The 22603-nt window shown below is 44.1% G+C and overlaps 1 protein-coding gene across 1 annotated transcript in view; it reads right to left on the bottom strand.

Moving 5' to 3' along the window:
• Positions 1-22603, bottom strand: part of tspan9a (tetraspanin 9a) — a 421126-nt gene that overhangs the window by 14580 nt on the left and 383943 nt on the right. Inside the window, 5 exon segments of the mRNA XM_084334274.1 lie at positions 76-102; positions 104-160; positions 2984-3011; positions 3013-3116; positions 4129-4230. Of these exon segments, the coding sequence (XP_084190400.1) occupies positions 76-102; positions 104-160; positions 2984-3011; positions 3013-3116; positions 4129-4230 (318 nt within the window).

The following is a 22603-nucleotide window of genomic DNA, read 5'->3' as shown; positions in this document are numbered from 1 at the left end:
AGAGAGAGAGAGAGAGAGAGAGAGAGAGAGAGAAGAGAGAGAGAGAGAGAGAGAGAGAGAGAGGCAGCATCTCACCTGTACTACCAGGATCACCATGCCTATGGGTTCCCAGCAGGTGTTTGTTGTCATCCAGCCACTCCTCCACCTTCTCAAAGCAGCCCTGTGGGGAATAGGGGTAAAGATAATTTGGCTGGGGGGAGAGTGGAGGGGGGTGTGATACCTTATGGTTGCCTAGAGACAATGATTAATGAATACGAGCCAGGTGTAAAAACAAGTAGTTACCCCAAACCATTACCGTCTTATCAATGTTGCATGCAGGCAGTTGCTTGGAAGCATGAAATATGTATTGGTATGGAAGTGGTTGTGATGGGGAAAGTGGCCATGTCCCTATCTCCCGGTTCACCCCCCCCCCCACTCCCCGGTTCATTCATAGGTCTGGAATAGTTAACCTTTTCACATGGACGTTTCTTTGGGAATGGTGGAAGATGGGAGGGAGGGTAGGAATGAGGGAGGGGTGGAGGTGGGATGGGAAGGAAGGAGGGAGGGAGGGGAGGAGGGAGGGCTTTCTATGATTTTGTGTTCTTTATACTTTTACTGTATATGACTGTCTGACTGTATTGTATGTGTTTACTGTCTAGGACTACAGATGGAAATGAGCCTCCTGATAAATCTGGTGCACCCATCTTCATGTTTCCTACAAATGGTGAATGCCTTTTGTGTCCTTTTCATAAACTACAATGTTTTCTCAGTATTCTATCTTATACCACTCAGCAGCGTTGATGATGCACCCTCTTAACTCAGAGCTGCCTCTACGCCTGTACGTCACACAGCTGAAACACACTCCTACACAGAGCTGCCTCTACGCCTGTATGTCACACAGCCTGAACCACACTCTTAACTCAGAGCTGCCTCTACACCTGTATGTCACACAGCCTGAAACACATTCTTAACTCAGAGCTGCCTCTACGCCTGTACGTCACACAGCCTGAAACACACTCTTAACTCAGAGCTGCCTCTACGCCTGTACGTCACACAGCCTGAAACACATTCTTAACTCAGAGCTGCCTCTACGCCTGTACGTCACACAGCCTGAAACACACTCTTAACTCAGAGCTGCCTCTACGCCTGTACGTCACACAGGCAAGCCTATATACAATTATTCTATTTAATAATAATAATAATTATAAATGTTTCTCTCTCTATCTGTCTATATCTCTGTATCTCTCTCTCTCTCTCTCTTTCTTTCTTTCTTTCTTCTTCTTTCTTTCTTTCTTTCTTTCTTTCTTTCTTTCTTTCTTTCTTTCTTTCTTTCTTTCTTTCTTTCTTTCTTTCTTTCTTTCCTTTCTTTCTTTCTTTCTTCTTTCTTTCTTTCTTTCTTTCTTTCTTTCTTTCTTTCTTTCTTTCTTTCTTTCTTTCTTTCTTTCTTTCTTTCTTTCTTTCTTTCTTTCTTTCTTTCTTTCTTTCTTTCTTTCTTTCTTTCTTTCTTTTCTTTCTCTCTCTCTCTCTCTCTCTCTCTCTCTCCTCTCTCTCTCTCTATTATATTATATATTATATTACTATACTATTATATCTAATGTTTTCAGGTAGACCTCGATCTATCTAGTGTGTGTACATGGCATCAAATCAAAGTGTGTGTCAATGTAGGCCTGCCTGGGCCCAGTCATTGGAATAACAAAGAAACAAAGGGCCTTTGTTCCAGGTGTGAATTGGTCTAGTGACATTGACATTGACATCACATTGCATTCTGGGAAGGAGTGTAGTTCTCATATCATTTTGCTTAATTCACTGAATTCTTTCAGACCCTCCTGCTGCAAATTGGTAAGGATTGTACCAGAATGTTTCATTAGGACATTGATTAAAAACTATCAGCTCAAATTTTACAATTGATGGCTTATTTTGAAGGTATGAACCTGTAGTTTCATATTATGTATAACAAAATTGTGAAATTTCTTAAGGAGGAGGAGCATAATTGTCTAGACTTCCGAGGGTTAACTCAGAGCTGCCTCTACGCCTGTACGTCACACAGCCTGAAACACACTCTTAACTCAGAGCTGCCTGTGAAATTATTTAACTTTTTACAACTCATTTTCAGTTATTATTTATAAAGTAGGCAAAAAACAAAGATAAGGAGAACAATTTAACCCTTTCACTACCACACTACAGACAGTTAACCTTTTCACTACCACACTACATATGGTTAATCCTTTCACTACCACACTACATAAGGTTAACCTTCGGTAGTGTGGTAGTTAGTTTCAAGTTTGTTGTTATCAACCCATGTGTGTGTGGGTGATGAAGCAACAGTTTCTGATAACTTCCTCTGGGTGGGATTATACATGCTGGCTGATGTTCAGGGCTGCACATCCTAATGGCCCTGTCAAATGTCTCCCTATTCTCAAAATACATTACAGCTTTAATCCTCTACGTTGGACAGGAGAGCAACATTCTTCGGAGAGAGGTCATTGAGGAAGACGCAAAAACCAAGCAAGCGGTGTACGGTGCCATCTTGGTCTTCTGATTGTTGTCCCATATATAATATAGGAATACTAGTTCCAGCCATGAGCTGGAATCAAAGTAAGAGGATAAGCTCCTCTAAATCCTTTAAGCAGAAAGCAGACTTATCTCTAGTTACTTCTAAAAGGCTCAGCAAATGGACAGTGAGATAGAGAAGCATTACATGTACAGTAGAACTGTTTTGTGTCCCGAGCAGCAGCCACATCCTATTGTCACGTCTAACTGCATCACGACAAGGTGATCTAAATCAGTCCTTTGAAGCCACATGGCTGCTTCCTTTTCAGAGAGACAGGGTGGCTCAGCAGCGACCTTGAACACAGGAGGCGTTCTCACAACGAAAGCTATTAGCACTTCTTTTGGGTGAAAACATTGAATTTCATTCTAGGACAAATTACACAAAAGACGCACATGAAAGAGTGTGCCGGTGGTTCTGTTATTTCCGTATCTACTGCTGGTGAGGCGGACTCACCCTGCTCCAGAACATGGTGGTCGTGTTTTCGGCCACACTCCTGGTAGTGCTCCTGGCAGCAGCGGTCAGGAACCACCTTCTCCTTCAAGGCCTCGTGCCAGTCCGTGTATGCTATCACACCACAACACTTCCATGTGGACACACACACACACACACACACACACACACACACACACACACCACACACACACACACACACACACACACACACACACACACACACACACACACACACACACACACACACACACACACACACACACACACACACACACCACACACACACACACACACACACACACACACACACACACACACACACATATACATACAGGATGAGTTAATGGCGCATGACTGCAAATCCAATGTGATCTCAATCAAACTAAAAATAATGCCTCAATAAAATCTGTAATTACAATCTCATTTTGGGGGACCAAAACCACGACTAACGCAATCATGCTTCAAAACAGCCAGGATGACCGATATCACAGTAACACCACGGCTACAGTATGAGCCAGGAGGACCGATATCACATTAACCCTTGTGTGGTGTTTGTGGTTTTGTTACTAAATATTTTATATTGACTTCTCATTTATCAATAAAAGTGCTATTTGTTTTTTGTGGTAAAATGTGATGTCTTTAAAAAAGAAAAATCAAGACATGAGTGGAATAAATCATGTTTATCTTGAAAACTATAAATGAAACAAGGTGGAGGCAAACACAGTGTGGACTCAATGAAAATGTGTTATTTTATATGTTCTTCACAGAAAATGTGCCAAGGCCAATGAGTCTCAGGTTAAAACTAAATCTATCTCTTTCAGTAAACATTGAAAAAACCACACAAGGGTTAACATCATGGCTACAGTACGAGCCAGGAGATACATTACCATTCCAGCCTAAAGGACAAGAACGATAAGACAGGATATATTCTATAGATGCACTAATGTGTTGTCCCTGGACTGTGATGTGAATTAAAGACCTCCACAGCGCTTCTGCTGTTTTCACACGAGCACATTACATTTTGCACTATATGGTACTGAAGCGTGGTACTGAAGCGTGTTACTGAAGCATGGTACTGAAACGTGGTACTGAAGCGTGGATACTGAAATGTGGTACTTTGTGTGTGTGTGTGTGTGTTGCCTCACCTCTGCCTGGATGATGTTCCAGGCATTCCGTAGGCCAACGTTGTTGTCTGTGTTGTAGAGAGCCAGGCCGTCTTTCAGGTCTTGCTTGGCGTTCTCACTCACCTGGGGGACAGTACATCAAAAAGATACATAAATAAACAAATAAATAAATAACAACAACATTGATTTGAGACCTCGGTTTAAAAAAAAGATAATTCGGCAAAGGATTGTGTAGAGTGATGCGTAAACGCTCGCGTTCCGTTGAGCTGAGTGGGTTAAGGTAGAATGCGGAGTCGTTAACTGGTAGAATGCTGAGTGGGTTAACTGGTAGAATGCTGAGTGGGTTAACTAGTATGCTGAGTGGGTTAACTGGTGGAATGCTGAGTGGGTTAACAGGTGGAATGCTGAGTGTGTTAACTGGTGGAATGCTGAGTGGGTTAACTGGTGGAATGCTGAGTGGGTTAACTGGTGGAATGCTGAGTGGGTTAACTGGTGGAATGCTGAGAGTGTTAACTGGTGGAATGCTGAGAGTGTTAACTGGTGGAATGCTGAGTGGGTTAACTGGTGGAATGCTGAGTGGGTTAACTGGTGGAATGCTGAGTGGGGTAACTGGTGGAATGCTGAGAGTGTTAACTGGTGGAATGCTGAGAGTGTTAACTGGTGGTCAACAGGGTGTCACAGTATAGAGGCTGGAAATACATTTATTGAATGCATATTTCCCAAAAATGTTACATCTGGTGCTCAAAATGAATGGAAGTGAATGAGGAGCCTGGGACACATCAGGGGGTGTGGGGGGGGGGGGGGGGGGGGGGTGGTGTTGACGGGGACAGCAGTGGTCGCTGGCTTACTCATGCACGACTTTAGACGGAAGTAAGACTGCTGATTCTGCTCTACTAAAGTGGAATATCCTTTTAAGACTCTCGCTGGCCTATTCAGAAGAGCCTCATCAGCAACCTACTAGCAGCATAGTCTACTCTTCAGATGAGAAGACGTGACGGATACAATATGTATGTGTGATGCAGCTTAAACATGCCTTTCGGCGATGCCGGATAACAGCTTCCTGTTTGACAACAAACACGGCAAAGCGCTGGTGTCACGTCTGATATGGATGAATATTTCATTGGATGTGTTAATGAGATATAGTGTACAATCAGTGCCTTGGTGCTTTGCATGGGCTGCGGTTGCCCACTGGGACAAACTACAGGCATTAGAGATGAGGAGTCATTATGCCGGAGAAACTATACTCTGCTGCACAGCGGCAGGCTGGGAGTCTTACAGGGGGGGGGGGGGGACAAGTTACTTTAGAAGTAAGAAAAGAAGGGGAATGCGATCGCTTTCATATTGAAATCTTAAGGCATTAGAGTTGCGCTTGAAGAAGATGTCATACAATGCGAGAAAGCCTGTCTGTCAAACGAGTGATACAAGGAGGTGCTTTGAGCTACCCCCCCAGCCTGACTCAGTGATGGAAGGCGGTGGTTCAGTTAAACATGGGTCTGTTTAGCACAGAGATATGGAAAAGGGCCAGAGATCTGATGAAACTGAGGGGACTGAGGAAAAAAACTAAACACAATAGGCACTGGTAATGCCAAGTGCGCTGCTGTACTGCAATTACAAATGTTACATTAATTTCCCTGACTAAATGTATATTGTGGGGGAGAGCCAGATAGCCACTTCCCGTCCCGTACAGCTGGCAGCCAGCTAGTTGATGAGACATGTGACATCCAATGCAGAGTGGCTAACGAGGCACGTCGTCAGAGAGGGGGTGTCCCAGGTGTGCTTGTTTGTTTCAGTCCGCTTCCGGACGGTTTGGTCTTCTGCTTAGTTTGTTCTCCAACCGGTCGAGGGAAGACACATGTGCTTTGTGTTCCGTTTTTCGGTGAGTGACTTTTTCCGTTAAAGCTGCAGTAGGCAACTTCGGAGAAATTAGCAAGAGTGAGTTTACCTGGCCAGCAGAAATAGAGCAGCTCTGTGCCACTTTTCAAGTATGTGCATACACAACAAAGGTATATATATATATATTTCCTAGCCTCTGATCGGCAGGTGGCTTTGCACATTGTGTGTACTTTCTGACAACAGACAGGTGGGTCTTAGTTTTCCAATGCGACTCTGGGAACCCTTGGCAGGCCAACAACATCTGATTGGCACAAAATCAACAGCTCCCTGCATCAATAACCAATCAGATGTTTTTGGCCTGCCAAGTGGTGTTCCCAGAATCACATTGGGAAACTAAGACCACCATCCATCCTCATCAAAAAGTATTATTATTATAATTTGTTTGCTTCAAGATGCTGGCGCCTCTGGGAGTCGATGTAAAACCTTTGTTGCGCTGCATGGGCTTGAAATGTGATGCAGAGCTTGCTCTATTTCTGCTGGGCAGGTAAACTCACACATTTCTCTGAAGCTACCTACTGCAGCTTTAATACAGATTGTGGTGACTTGCAGCCTCCTCATGATTTCAGTCACATATATCGACAAATCAACTCTCTATGTACACTATGTGTGAGAGACACAGCCCAAACATTACTTTGATCCTGTTGGGAGCTATTCGATTAAACTTTAATTACAATGGTTCAGCAACTTATGGTTTGGCAAAATACAAAAACACTCCAAAAGTGTGTTTCCTGTGCTGGAAAGCTTTGCTGAATTAAACATAAAAAGTCAAATAGATTTTTTATTCTCAAAGTAATTAAAGTTTCCACAGGAATAAAATGCCTTAGTAAACATGAATCAAGCATAACCCGTTTTTCAAAAATCCTCCAAAAGCTTTGCAATACGAATAGTTTCACTGTTTCTGAGTTTGTCTCTCCCTCCTGTCTCTCCTGCTTGTCTCTCCTTCTTGTCTCTCCTTGTCTCTCCCTCCTGTCTCTCCTGCTTGTCTCTCCCTCCTGTCTCTCCTGCTTGTCTCTCCTTCTTGTCTCTCCTTGTCTCTCCCTCCTGTCTCTCCTTCTTGTCTCTCCCTCCTGTCTCTCCCTCCTGTCTCTCCTTCTTGTCTCTCCTTCTTGTCTCTCCATCCTGTCTCTCATTCTTGTCTCTCCTTCTTGTCTCTCCCTCCTGTCTCTCCGTCTTGTCTCTCCCTCCTGTCTCTCCATCTTGTCTCTCCCTCCTGTCTCTCCTTCTTGTCTCTCTCTCTCCTTGTGTTTTCCCCTGCAGACCCAGCATGTGTCCCCAGTGTTTTCCCATGCGTGCTGATGTGTCTCGTCTGCCTCAGTTGTCTCTCGTTGCTCCTCCTCCCCTGTGTGTCTTAGTCATGTCCTCTAGTCAGTCAGTTGTCTGTTTCTGCCTGTTACCTTCCCTGTTCTTGTTTCTGTCCAGTCTGCCTCGTGTTCCAGTACCTAGTGTTAGTCTTTATCGTGTTACCTGTCAATTAGTCTTCCCACTGCTTTGTCATCCTGTATCGTCAATCGATAAATACACCACTGTTCCCCCATAATCTGTCTCCGGCTTGTCCGTGGTCCTGCACTTGGGTCCGCTACCTCAACCCTTGCAATTAGTATAATTTCTAATCACATTTCTTCCCCCTCTCGCTCTGTGTCTTTGCCGACGTGGAGGGAGGATTGTGAGTAAGCGTGCTGTTGTACCCCAGGCCCTGTCATATCTCTCTCTATGCAGGAAAATTAGATGAAGAGAAAGCATCATCAATCTCTGCCTCAGTCTTCCTCTCTCTCTGCATCTTGTGTGATGCTCGCTTGCTCGTTACAGCTTCCCCACACAGTAACACAATCACTGCAGCACGGAGAACCAATGAGTCTCCTCCGCACCGTCCTCCATTTCACATGTGGAAGGTCTTTGTTACGACTTGAAATTAAATGTAATGATCCCGATTTACTAACGAGAGGCAGACAAATGACAACGGAACAAACAGGGCAGTTGATCATGCAACCCTCTGACCCACTTTCTCTCCCCAGAAGGAACGGATACAAACAGAGCTCTGTTGAGTTAGCCTATTTTCCAGATATAGAAAAACAAAGTTCTTTGATTGAGGCCCTTGATGGCCTCCCAGTGCTGGAGATTTCAAGCAAAGAGGCCGTAGGACTGTACTCTGTAGGACTGTACTCTATATGACTGTACTATATATGACTGTACTCTATATGACTGTACTCTGTAGGACTGCACTCTATATGACTGTACTCTGTATGACTGTACTCTGTAGGACTGTACTCTATATGATGGTACTCTGCAAGACTACTCTGTATGATGGTACACTATAGGACTGTACTCTGTGAGACCCTGCTGACTCAACTAAACCGCTCGGGCATCAGCAACATTATCTCATGTGTCACATTATTGGCAAAGTCCTGAGGAGCATCTCGTCCTTCTCATTACCGAGATTGAGCTGGGCCAACCAGACCCTGTGCTCAATGATACAGTACAGCACATCCATCATGGGGGAGATGAGAGAGAGAGAGAGAGAGAGAGAGAGAGAGAGAGAGAGAGAGAGAGAGAGAGAGAGAGAGAGAGAGAGAGAGAGAGAGAGAGAGAGAGAGAGAGAGAGAGAGAGAGAGAGAGAGAGAGAGAGAGAGAGAGAGAATTGATGCATGACTTGAGGTAGTCACAAAGGTAGTCACTGCAGGAACCATTCCTCCCAGGTGCATGTTTGTTTACTGTCACTGTGCACTGTGTTCAAAGGGGGGGGGGGGGTTATCACTGTTTGTGTGTGTGTCTGCATGTCTGTCTGTCTGTATCTCTCTCAGGGGAAGACATTTGGAGTTAGCAACTCAGGGCTTTGATGTTCATGTTGATGCCTGGATAAGCTGGCCATCAGTCTTCCGTCAGTCACCTATGGTGTCGCTCCACGTCGTACATCAGTATGGCATCAATGATTTGTTCTGGCTCTCTGTCTCTGGTAGCTTTGGGGGGATGAATCGTTCCTATTCATAAATAGTGATTGGACTGGCCTAGGCCACAGGAATAATGTCCGATTTACTGGTTCCCCCCATAAAGTGTAACCCTGCAGGTTTTTAAATCATAGCTCTTGTGAAATATTCTGCTGTATGTATATGCAGTGCTTCGACAGATACATGGTGTAATTCACATATTATTAGCTTACCTTTGACTTTATTGTGGGGTAAAATCTCCCTATTTCTTTTACAAACAGTGTTTTCAAGTTTCAAGTTTCTTTAATAGTTATCATACAGAAGTACAGAATACTTTCATACAAAATGCTTCTTACTGTTACGCTCCAGAGACTGTGCTAGACAAGATAGTATCAAATAACATAGTATAGCATGTAATTTAGAAGTAGAAAATGAGGTCACAGTGTTCAGTATAGACATATGTACAATGTTCGATGCAGAATAGACGTAACTGAGTTACCATATAATATACAATACTATGCAGTGTACTAATGTACAGTACTATATAGTGCAAAGCAGAAATGGGATGAGGTACAATTTAGGTACAATTTACAGTAAGGTGTACGAGTTGTAGTGCAATCCTTCATCAATAAATATAAAGTGTGGGGAGTGGGTGCTACAGTGTGTTTGTTTAAAGTGGGTGTGTGCTATAAAGTGTGTGGAGTGGGTGCTACAGTGTGTTTGTTTAAAGTGAGTGTGTGCGTGTGGATGTGTGTGCTATGTGCGTTTGATGGTTGTTGTTGTGTTCATTGTTCGTTTAGCAGCCTGATGGCCTGGGGATGTTTCAAGTGTTTCAAGTGTTCCTTTATTAATCCCCTTTGGGTAATTCAGGTGTCATAGCAGCATGGGGGTGGGGGTACATGTAGAATAGGAAATAATAATAGAGAATAGAACATGGAGCAAAATGCATAGTAATAGTGATAACAGTAGTGAATGGCAGGATTCAATCAGACAGTAGTAATAGTGATTGAATAATAAATAATGGATGGTGATATGAATATATATGAATCAGCTGATGGGTCTGCTGCTGAGATGACCTGGCAAATAATTCAAGTATAAGACATTTCATTTTAACACTGAACAGCTGGGCCGGTCAAATTAATTCTAGAATGGCAATAATTCTGAACAATTACTGACTTTTCCTAAAACATTTTCAGGAAATGTGTGAGAAAATCAAGGTGGGAGGGAGTTGTTGTTGTCAACGTAGAGTAAGGTGTAGGGTGTAGGGCCAACGGTGTTGTTGTTGTTAGATAACAGGACCCAGGGCTCAATATCATCAGTGTCAGGGGCCCAGGGGGTCATTGAGAAGAGACAGCAATACCAAAGGGCCACAACTCCTACTAATCACATAACTGAATGGAATACATTACTGGTTCCAACACCCATTCTTTCACACACAAGGAAAACAGATCAGATGGATTTCTCACACTATCTCCCCATCTAAACGTGAAAACCGCCCTAAACGGAATCAGATTTGTCCTTTTTCGTACAGTGAGGAAAGGTGTGCCACATACAGTGACACTAGAACAGCACTCGGATAGATGCACAGTACCTGCACTACAGCACGCTTCAAAGAACACCAAGTATAGTTAGGAAACTCATAATATTGTGTAATACCTTATGTCACCCTTGTGCGCATCCCCTCAGTCGCAAATCTCGGTCACTATCTTGGGCCTATTTAATATATGTTTTTTAACCTTTATTTACCAAGGGTTGGTTCACTGAGCATGTATGCTTTTTCTTCTTCCTGCTTCACACATTTCTACACATTCACACTTGCGACTTGCAAATTATACAACCACAGTCCTCAAACGGAGCACTTGGGAGTAAAGGGTGCTGTAAGTGGTATTTTTTTTGGTTGTTAACCTGTTAACGTTCGGTAACATGGGTCTCCCAGTTATTCATCCACTTCCTGCTGGTCTGTGGGATGCAAACAAGTGACCTTCCGGTAACACAGGCTTATATGATGTGAATTGTGGGAGGCGAGGCGGGATGTTTGTCCGACTGACTTACATGCTGACTGGCTGACTTGTCCGACTGCCTGATCTAGGATGGACTTTGGCATCGATTCCCCCATTTTTCTCTGTCTCTCATTCTTGTTCTCTTAAGCCTAGTCTCTGATGACAAGAGGGCTAACAACTGTCTTATCAGACGTTAGTCGGGGGAATGCTAATGAGGCAGGTTCTCACAAGACACAAGGTCACTCTCGTGTGCAAAGGCGGGATGTCGTTGTACCATATATCTACAGTAGAGTTCGTTCACATCCCTTGAACTGCGAGGTATATACTTGCGCAATGACAATCTTCAAATGTTATCACAATCCTGTGATAATTAATTACTTCATTACGTAGTATAAATCTGCACACAGTTACACTGAAAAACTGCAATTTACTTAGCCTTTGGCTGCTTAGCGAGCACATTCCCAGTCTGAAAGAAGAAGAAAAAAATACTAACCCTGTTAATCTGTGAAATAAGATAAAATATGCTCCATTGGCCCGAAAATACACTGAGATAAACTGCTAAATTTGCTAAACCTCCCTGCTATAACCAGACAACACAATGCAGCTTTGTGCTGAACCTGAAGTCATGCTCACTGAAGGATAACCATGCATTTGGTCCTAGAAAGCGTTATGTTCCTCCTTTTTTATAACCCTTCCCGTTCCCCAGAACACATGTTGACATTCTCTCCACACACAGGCCAGTGCACAGCATACTGACGAGCTGTCCACTACACCGTCGCGCCACCTGTACCATGCAAGACAAGACAGGCATGATGTGAGACCCTGCTGAGCTTTGAGGACCCCGGACAGACGGTGTTCCTCCAGTCTGTGTCCCAAAAACGCTGCAGCCAATCACGTGGCTGGACTGGTGCCCACAGCCCCGCCCTCTGCTTCTTTCCACTTCTCCTCCTTATGCTGTGTTCAGATGGATGCAGACAGACAATCTGGCAGTGAGGGCACTTTTAGGACGACAGACAAAAAAACGGAGCAAAGGAAAGGCAGGACAGCTTGTTAATTCTGCCGCAGGGTACTGCAATTCTTTTTTAAATATTTAAACTTTTGACTGCAACTGTGTCTACCGTGACCATTTCCGACCGCTAAAACTATATCCGGTTTGATGGCTACTGTCTGCCTGAATCCATGGGAACGCAGCGTTAGTCCTCTTCTCTGACATGCTCTGCTTTCATCTTCCTATGCCCCTCTCTCTTTCTCTCTCCCTCCCTCCCTCCCTCCCTCCCTCTCTTTTCTCTATTCTCCTTTCTACTCATCGCTTTTGCCCTCCCTGCCACAGCCCTCCCTCCCTCCCTCTCTTTTCTCTATTCTCCTTTCTACTCATCGCATTTGCCCTCCCTGCCACAGTCATCAGATACGGTTTGTCTGTTCGTCTCACCGACGAGGGACGGAGAGCAACCACAACGCGTTGAACCAGCCTCGAGACTTCTAGACTTTGAAGATAGAATTCTGATGAAGTGGAATGCACACACCTGAGAGAGGGGTTAAAGCACACACCTGAGAGAGGGGTTAAAGCAGACACCTGGGAGAGGGGTTAAAGCAGACACCTGAGAGAGGGGTTAAAGCACACACCTGAGAGAGGGGTTAAAGCAGACACCTGGGAGAGGGGTTAAAGCAGACACCTGGGAGAGGGGTTAAAGCAGACACCTGAGAGAGGGATTTAAAGCAGACACCTGGGAGAGGGGTTAAAGCAGACACCTGAGAGAGGGGTTAAAACAGACACCTGAGAGAGGGGTTAAAACAGACACCTGAGAGAGGGGTTTAAATCAGACACCTGAGAAAGGGGTTAAAGCACACACCTGAGAGAGGGGTTAAACTTAAAGCACACACCTGAGAGAGGGGTTAAAGCAGACACCTGAGAGAGGGGTTAAAGCAGACACCTGAGAGAGGGGTTTAAAGCAGACACCTGAGAGAGGGGTTAAAGCAGACACCTGGGAGAGGGGTTAAAGCAGACACCTGAGAGAGGGGTTAAAGCAGACACCTGAGAGAGGGGTTAAAGCAGACACCTGGGAGAGGGGTTAAAGCAGACACCTGAGAGAGGGGTTAAAGCAGACACCTGGGAGAGGGGTTAAAGCAGACACCTGAGAGAGGGGTTAAAGCAGACACTTGAGAAAGGGTTTAAAGCAGACACCTGAGAGAGGGGTTACAGCAGACACCTGGGAGAGGGGTTAAAGCAGACACCTGAGAGAGGGGTTAAAGCAGACACCCGAGAAAGGGTTTAAAGCACACACCTGAGAGAGGGGTTTAAAGCAGACACCTGAGAGAGGGGTTAAAGCAGACACCTGGGAGAGGGGTTAAAGCAGACACCTGAGAGAGGGGTTAAAGCAGACACCTGAGAGAGGGGTTAAAGCAGACACCTGGGAGAGGGGTTAAAGCAGACACATGAGAGAGGGGTTAAAGCACACACCTGAGAAAGGGTTTAAAGCAGACACCTGAGAGAGGGGTTACAGCAGACACCTGGGAGAGGGGTTAAAGCAGACACCTGAGAGAGGGGTTAAAGCAGACACCTGAGAAAGGGTTTAAAGCAGACACCTGAGAGAGGGGTTACAGCAGACACCTGGGAGAGGGGTTAAAGCAGACACCTGAGAGAGGGGTTAAAGCAGACACCCGAGAAAGGGTTTAAAGCACACACCTGAGAGAGGGGTTAAAGTGGAGCTTCACTTTGATATAATATTCACGTGTTTTGTATCTGTTCTATTTCATCGCTTGCATCTTCATACTGTACGAGCTCCCAGGCTCCTCACGTGAGCACTATTAGCGCAGTAAGTAATCAGTATCGATCACTCTCGTCTTTTCAAAAGCATACAGTGCTTTGAACAAATTGAATGTATGCATGCCAACTATAAAGCAGGTTTAAACAAGATATCACTTCCGAGGAGAAATGTACCCATTTTCTCTCAATCATTGATTGTGGGAGATTTGGGAAAGAACATGAAAGTTAGAACGCCGGCGGTGAAAATTCACTAGAGAGAGCAACCAAATCCTGCCCACAAAGACATACCAAAGTTAATGTAGGAGAAGATGAACGTGCAGCAACCTCACTCCGCATCTGTCGACTGTGCTCCGTGTGATCCAAGCTCCATGGGATATAGCAGCCTATTCCTATTGGCTGGACCAGCAGGGGGCAGTGTTACAGATGATGCAAACCTTATTTGCGCTAGATCAGAGCAGGGGAGTCCTTCAACTGGCCAAACATTAGATGTCTAACTTCCCAAACATTAGACTCTAACTGGCCAAACATTAGATGTCTAACTTCCCAAACATTAGACTCTAACTGGCCAAACATTAGACTCTAACTGGCCAAACATTAGACTCTAACTGGCCAAACATTAGACTCTATCTGGCCAAACATTAGACATCTAACTGGCCAAATATTAGACTCTAACTGGCCAAACATTAGACTCTAACTGGCCAAACATTAGACTCTAACTGGCCAAACATTAGACGTCTAACTGTCCAAACATTAGACTCTAACTGGCCAAACATTAGACTCTAACTGGCCAAACATTAGATTCTAACTGGCCAAACATTCTCCCAAGTTGCAGGCTGTGTCACAGGTCACATGAATCTCTGTTGCACAGAGGCGTCTGATCAACCGCCACAACGCTGCTGTTTTTAGAGAGAACGCCATCAGCTCTGTGTGTGTGTGCGCGCGTGCGTGCGTGCGTGCGTGTGTGTGTGTGTGTGTGTGTGTGTGTGTGTGTGTGTGTGTCTGTCTAGCGGCCCAATCATGTGACTTCATCGCTCAGGTACAGACATTCACATTAGTGAGCCCCAGCATGCACAATACAGCAGACTAACATAAAATAGGGAGAAACCAAGCCTTTAACACAGGGGTGGGCAATTATTTTTCCTGGGGGGCCGAATGAGCAACTGAAAATATGTTGGAGGGCCGGGCCGGGCCAAAATTCCAAACTCAATTATGCATAATATACATTTTATTTCTATATAAAAAGCAGTAAATGGCATTGTTTTGACCCCTGGTAAGAGTGTATGTTATTATTTGGCAATTAAAAGGTGAGGTTAGCTTTCAAAAATATCATTTATTCAAATAGAATTTATTTCCAAAATGATAAACAAAATGTGAAACATTAATAACAAAGGCATGTATGAAAAAGTGCTATACAAATAAAGTTATTATTTTGAGTTTCATATACTATTGAAACAAGGATTTTCTTAGCTTTCTAAAGACATCACATCATCTTATAGCCAAAATAAACAAGACATGTCACTGAACTGTGTAAAGAAAAGTGTCCCAGTAGCCTTTTTTACTTTACATGCCTATATTAAACATTTAATATTTTCAGAACTGTGCAAAAAAAAGAAAAAAAAATATCAAGTGTCCCATTTCACTTGTTATATTTCCACATTTTAGTGTTCTTCAGCTCTTTTTTTTTTTTCATTCAGTGTGATAAATCCAGTCTCTGTTGAGCTTTAACAAGTCCATCAAAGTCAGGTTGCATGTCTGAGGTGGAGATGCGAAGCACAGCTGCCAGATGTTCATCAGTGAGAGAGGATCTGTACCTGAACTTGGTAAACGTTAGGCCTGCCACGATAACACATTTTGCTGGGCGATTAATTGCCCCCGAAAATATCGCGATAAGCGATATTATTGCGACCGGTTAGAGAATTTTTTTTTTGAGAAATTTATTTTCCAAAACTTTTATTTTGAAGCCCACCGCTCCGTCTTTTCCGGTGTTTTAGACTTTTATTTTGAAGCCCACCGACCGGACCGGAAGTATTGTTGTAATTATCAGGTACTTTTTTAGTCCCTGCTCTGTCGTGGTTCCAAGCGAGTGAGATGCATGCATCTTATTGGTAGAAGTGGTACCAGAAAAGTCACGTGAAACACTGCAGACCACTGATTGGTCAGAATAGAGTGTCACTCGTTGGATAGTCTGAGGGAGTCTGAACGAAAACAGAACGCCGCTATCTTTAATGTCTCGCATAGGATTTCATAATCATTATGTTTGCAGCAGGCACAAGTGCAATAAACAAAGGATACAGTCACTGTATTCTGCCTCATTTATTGATTAAACAAAACCGACATCAACACAATTTGCCACCGAGCGGAGAGTTTAGTCTCGCAAAAAGATCGCTGACTTGTTAAGGCTTGTTGTTAGGTTAGGTGCTAATGTTGTGCTAGCGTTTTAGCATGGCTATCGTACATAGCGTGATCAATATAACTCGCTATTGATTGTTTGTATGAGTAACGTTAATGCTAGTAGAATAGACACAATGAGGGGTAACGTTAGCCCCACGGAGCTCCTGTGCTGTGCTCTGTAGTAAAGCCAGCGGCCCGCCTCCCAACACGGACAGTGACTGAGAAGGGGCACTGGTTCCGCCTCAAACAAACGCGCAAATACAGTAGCAATTAATCGCGCCCGTCAAAATCATTGCATTCATTTTAATTATCGCGGCAATTAATCGATTTATTGCTTATCGCGGCAGGCCTAGTAAACGTCATGACTGAGAATATCTGTTCACATATAGATGGATCCAAAGAGAACCAACATCTTCTGAGCATGTCTCCTCATGTTTGGAAAGTTCTCCTCCTTGAGAGCAGAGTAGAACTCTAGCAGTGATGCTGACTTAAAGTGCTCTTTCAGTAGTGAATCAGACTGCAGGTCAATGAGTTCAAGCTGAACATCAGTGGGTGCACTATCAACACTGCAGGTAAATGGAGAGGAAACCAGCTGCATTTCATCCTCAACCTTTTTGAAATCTTGAAAACGCCTTGAAAATTCATCATGCAGTGCTCCCAACATGGATGAGTACCTGTGCCGGTGATCAGCTGATGGTTTGACTTCTTTCAGGGTTTTCATGTGTTTGAGATTGTTGCTGCCTAGTTGCCTTGAAATTAATTGCAACTTTGTCATGAAGGCTTTCACATGGCTATGCATTTCATGAGCAAAAATGCCCTTGCCCTGCAGTTGTGTGTTCAGTAGGGATGGGTACCGTTCACATTTGAACCGATATGGTACCGGTACCTGTGAATCGATATCGGTACCCAACGGTACCTTTTTTCTGTACTTTAGTCTCAAAATGTTTTATCTACCTACAGTACCTCAGTTGTGAAAAAAGAAATCCAAACTTCAAATAACCACACTTTCGACCGTTTTCGGCTTGCCCCGACTGCTTTGTTGTTGAATCAAGTCAAATCCTAGGTAAGCGTATATTGTGCGTGTGAACGTTGACATGAAAATAAAAAAGTAAAAAAAAAAATATATATATATATAATAATTATTATTATTTTTTTATTATCATGTAATCTTTCACGGGCCGGTCAGAATCATCCCGCGGGCCATATACGGCCCACGGGCCGTACAATGCCCAGGTCTGACCGCCAGCAGCAGGGGGCGCTCATCCCCCTTCATCGCCAGGTCTTTATTCAATGGATATAGTTTTAGACTGCAACATTTGCGAGTGCTTAAAATATATCTTATATTATATCTATGGGTCTAATAATGCCGTCGACTGTCAGTGAGTTGCTTCCAGTCAACATGCCCAAAACAGATTGTCTTTTCATCCGTACATTTCCGTGGTTTGGGTGCTTTTGAGTAATTCCAGGAAAAAGAAGATTTTTCCTGAAATCAACGCTAGATTATCATTATTATATCTCGTTGTGCATACATGAAATGACCGTCCCCCCCACCGCAGTCAACAGTAATAAGCACAACATGGTCCACACAGATAGCTGTGATCGCGGTAGAAATAAATATCAGATCAACAATCAAATGTATATATAGTGTTCTTACCTTGTATCTGATGTAATGCAAAAGAAATAATCCAATTATCTGATCGCCATTCCAAATACTGCTTGTGGAGGTCCGTACCACACTACCGACCGTTACATATGGGCGGGCGGGCGGGGTTACTGTTCGATGCCATCGTTGTATAGAACTGTAACACTTCCCCCGGTCCTGTGGGACCAGCCGGCAACCCTCCGCCCGGTTCGGTTGGTCCAGGACCCAGACATTTACAACCCCCCATCAATAACCCTCATAACATAACATTGCCAACCGGTGGGCTGATGCAGATCTGGCATCAGCTCACACACCAGCTTTTTATTATTTACTGCCAGTTATGTTTATTATGTTTATTGTCTGTGTTGTCATTGTTGTCTCCACTTTGTTAGACTTGTGTTCCCCTGTCTGTGTTTTGTAAATATGTTTTAGTCTGGTTGTTTAATTGTTATTGTTTTCCCAGTGTGCTCTGTGTTCTGTTGTTTATGTCTACCACACCTGTGTCCTGTTTGTAATTACCCTCTGTGTCTATCAGTGTCTGTATATTAGGTGTTGTGGGCCAGCAGTCCCTTGCGGGTTCATTGTTAAATGTTACCTATGTTTGTCAGTCGTGTATTGTTCCTGTCTTGTAAAGTAAACTGTTATCGTCACCACGTCGACTCCTGTCTCATCTATATTCACTCTGCCACCTGGGTTCACCATGAAGAAGAAGCATAATCGTAACAAGAACTGGCTCGCCTGAGTATTTAAACCCCACCCGCCGGCTCAGATCGGCTCCTAAAACACACCACCCCATTTCCAATGAGATGCAATAGCTCCGCATGGCACTAGAGGGCGGTGTTGACCATCTGCCAGCTCACACAGGGTCTGAAGGGTATACCAGAGGCTGCAGCTATGAATTATGAATAGATATAGCGAATACACGAAATAACAATCCCAAAAACGAGTTAACTCGTTTCTGGCGCTGAACGCATGGCGGGCAATAACGAGTTAACTAGTTTCTGGCGCAGATTGTGTTAAGAGCCAGAGTGCATAAAACTACAGATCATTAACACGGCCCCTCTACTCCCCTATAGTTTCACCACAGGTCAGTGATGGCTGGCCCCAGGCCCGGGCAGCAGGGCGGAGGATAAATAATGCATGTCAGGGGAGCTGGCGTAATTCTCTCAGTCCAGCAGTGTTGAGAGAGAGACACGCGGCTGGAGCCAAATGACAATGATGTTGTGATGGTGGTGGTGGTGGTAGTGTCTTACTGGCACTGTCTCTACTGAAGTGGGACGGGACTGTCTTGCCCCCCACACCCCCCCAACCCTCCTCCTCCTCCTCCTCATCCTCCTCCATCCTTCCATCCCTGCCCCTCCATGCATCATTGTCTAACATACAAAAACCTCCATTGCTCTTTGTATGCTTGGGTTGGATGGTCTGCCTTTTATACTGTATATATCTTTATATTGATTGTATATATATATATATATATATATATATATATTATATTAGTGCTGTCAATAGATAATTTTTTTTTACTAATTAATTGCACAACTTTCTGTATTTAATCTAGATTCATCTAGTTTGATTTATCAATAAATTAATCACAATTAATCACATTTTTCTACTTAAGACCGAAGCTTGTAACAGATATTTACTTGAGTAAAATCATGGAATGAATGTAGAATCAACACAAAGAAAGTATATTTAGATTAAAAGATAATAGCTTTCTTTTTGATATTTTAATACAGTTTCTCTCCTGTGAAATACAAATGTTCAACAAAACCATCGACATTGACTCAGCTTTAAAGACCTTTTTCTTATATCCGCGGCGCTAACAGAAATAAAAACAACCCAGGCCTATGTTAAAGTGCAGATTGGCTTAGAGGACGATAATGTCTTGTATGAACTACCAGTAATATAAATCATATTAACAACAAAAATGTGTTCCATCTTCATGTCAGATGATTTTCAAAAAGGTGCATGAGTCAATGCAAAAAAAGAACAAGCAAAGATACTGCTGAAAGTTCAGAATGTTGAAAAATGTTCACTCCAAAATTAAAGCATTCACTTTGACAGCCCTAATATATATATATATATTTATTTATTTATTTATTCACACCTTATTTATTTATATTTATTTATTTATTCACACCTGTCTGAATATACCTGCATACTGTATATTGTAATCCCTTTTACATACCTGTATATACTATAACTATATCTATATATATATCCCTTACCTACTCTTACTAGTTATACCACTGGCCAGTATGGCTTACTACCATAGTGTATATACCTGTATCGCTGTACATAATAATACTGTAACACTATAAATACATCAGATTACAGTATCATTATTACTCAGTAGTACTCATTTATATATATACTCGCACTCATACATTTGAATCTAATCTATTTGAATCTATTTCTATTTTATTTCTAGGGCTATTCTTGGTTTTCTTCCATCATACATCTACATCGTTCAGAAAGGTAGGGGAAGTTATTGTCTTTGCTCCCAGGACTTCCTACTATCTGTCCCTAAAGCCCGTACTAAATTGGGGCAAAGTGATCTGAATGTTCGGCAGCTGGTCTCATTGGATGCATCATTAATGACTTGGAGGCACATCTGGCTGCAGATGTTTTGATTTTGTATTCCTTGTATTAACCCTATGATGACGAATATTGATGGATACAATTATGTAGATTGTCATATGTTTTTATGTCTGCAACTGTGATTGCACGCACGCTCGCACACACACACACACACACACACACACACACACACACACACACACACACACACACACACACACACACACACACACACACACACACACACACACACACACACACACACACACACACACACACACACACACACACACACACACACACACACACACATCAGAGAACCTCCTACTCTGTTTGATGGATGCCCTTACTTCCTTACCTCCATCACACTCTCTGCTCTCACCTCTTCTCTCCTGCTCTCCTTTTTATCCTTTCTTCCTTCCTTCATTCCTCCTTTCTCATCAGACCTAATCATTCCATCTTCTCCTCTCCTCTCCACTTCTCTCACCCAGTCCTTCCTTCCTCCTACCTCATCACACCCAATCCTTCCTTGCTCTCCTCTCCTCTTCTCTCACCCAATCCCTCCTTCAACCAGTACTACCTTTACATCAATCACTCCCCTTCTATATCCTCTTCCCTTCGCACCGTACCTCCCTCCCTCCATCCATCTCCTCTGAAATGGCCCTCTAGTGCTTCCCTGCCAGCATACATTAAATGGAATATTCTATATCAATCGTCATATGCACATACAATATCTGTATTAAAATGGCCACATTCATAACACTTACCCCCCCATGTCACTGCCGCCAGCCCCCACACACCTGGGATGTGTTCACAAACACAACCACGTCTAGACCACGCCCTGACGCCCCGCCCTGACACCCCCGCCCTGACGCCCCGCCCTGACACCCCGCCCTGACGCTCCGCCCTGACACCCCCGCCCTGACACCCCGCCCTGACGCTCCGCCCTGACACCCCGCCCTGACGCCCCGCCCTGACACCCCGCCCTGACGCTCCGCCCTGACGCTCCGCCCTGACACCCCCGCCCTGACACTCCGCCCTGATGCCCCGCCCTGACACCCCGCCCTGACGCTCCGCCCTGACGCCCCGCCCTGATGCCTGTCACTGGGGTCGGCAGCAGCACTAGAATGAGGTCACGGTGCTAAAGATGGATAGCTGTAATCTGGTCCGCAGACCAGCCATCTGCTGTAGTCAGATGGCGGGTCACCGCAGGGCCAGCCTGTGTTATTGTACTGCCACTATACTGCATTTAATCAAACTGCAGCTGAAGGAACCACGGCACCAAGGAGAGAGAGGAGGGGGGACTTGAGTCACACCTGGAGGGAACATACCAACTGTAGGGAGAGGTGGCAGAGAGAAAGAGAGAGAGAGAGAGAGAGAGAGAGAGAGAGAGAGAGAGAGAGATAGAGAGAGAGAGAGAGAGAGAGAGAGAGAGAGAGAGAGAGAGAGAGAGAGAGAGAGAGAGAGAGAGAGAGAGAGAGAGAGAGAGAGAGAGATTGAAAGATCAACAGCTGCACTAACATGGAAGTTGAGCGATGGAGGGTGGGGGGAAGGCGATGTGAAAAGGGATATGTGGGAGAGATACATCTAGAGCAGAGAGAAAAATATGTGAGATAGAGTTTTCCTCCCATCAGGTAGATGTGTTCCTCTCCTCTCTCCACAGCGTGAGAGCAGCTTGTCATCAGGTAGATGTGTTCCTCTCCTCTCTCCACAGCGTGAGAGCAGCTTGTCATCAGGTAGATGTGTTCCTCTCCTCTCTCCACAGCGTGAGAGCAGCTTGTCATCAGGTAGATGTGTTCCTCTCCTCTCTCCACAGCGTGAGAGCAGCTTGTCATCAGGTAGATGTGTTCCTCTCCTCTCTCCACAGCGTGAGAGCAGCTTGTCATCCGGCGGGACCAGAGTTCACACAGGAGCATCACTCATGACTTAATGATGACTCCGGTTTCATCCATTTCACAGATCCTGTCCTGCCGATATCACTTTTTGACTTAGATCATCAGCTTTGGGGACACTGAATGAGATATATAATCAATGTCTTTCCATTAGAGAGATCTAACATGATCCCATGTGTTAAAGATGCAGCTAATCAAATCACTTTGCTGTGATTTCTGGCATGTTACACATATTTCTCTGTATTGGATTGTAGTCTATTTTTCGCAGGGTTCTGTTGATGTGACTTTGTAAAAAGCTGCCAAGTGTTGTATATCTTCCAGACTGGTTAATAAATGCCTTGTGATTATAAGATCACATGGGAGTGATGAATTAGTGATTCTTCTGATTGTGGCACTAGTAGGGGACACAGGGG

Source organism: Notolepis coatsorum, assembly GCF_963971535.1.
Source record: "Notolepis coatsorum genome assembly, chromosome: 18".
NCBI lineage: Eukaryota > Metazoa > Chordata > Actinopteri > Aulopiformes > Paralepididae > Notolepis > Notolepis coatsorum.
This window is presented reverse-complemented; position numbering and strand designations above follow the sequence as displayed.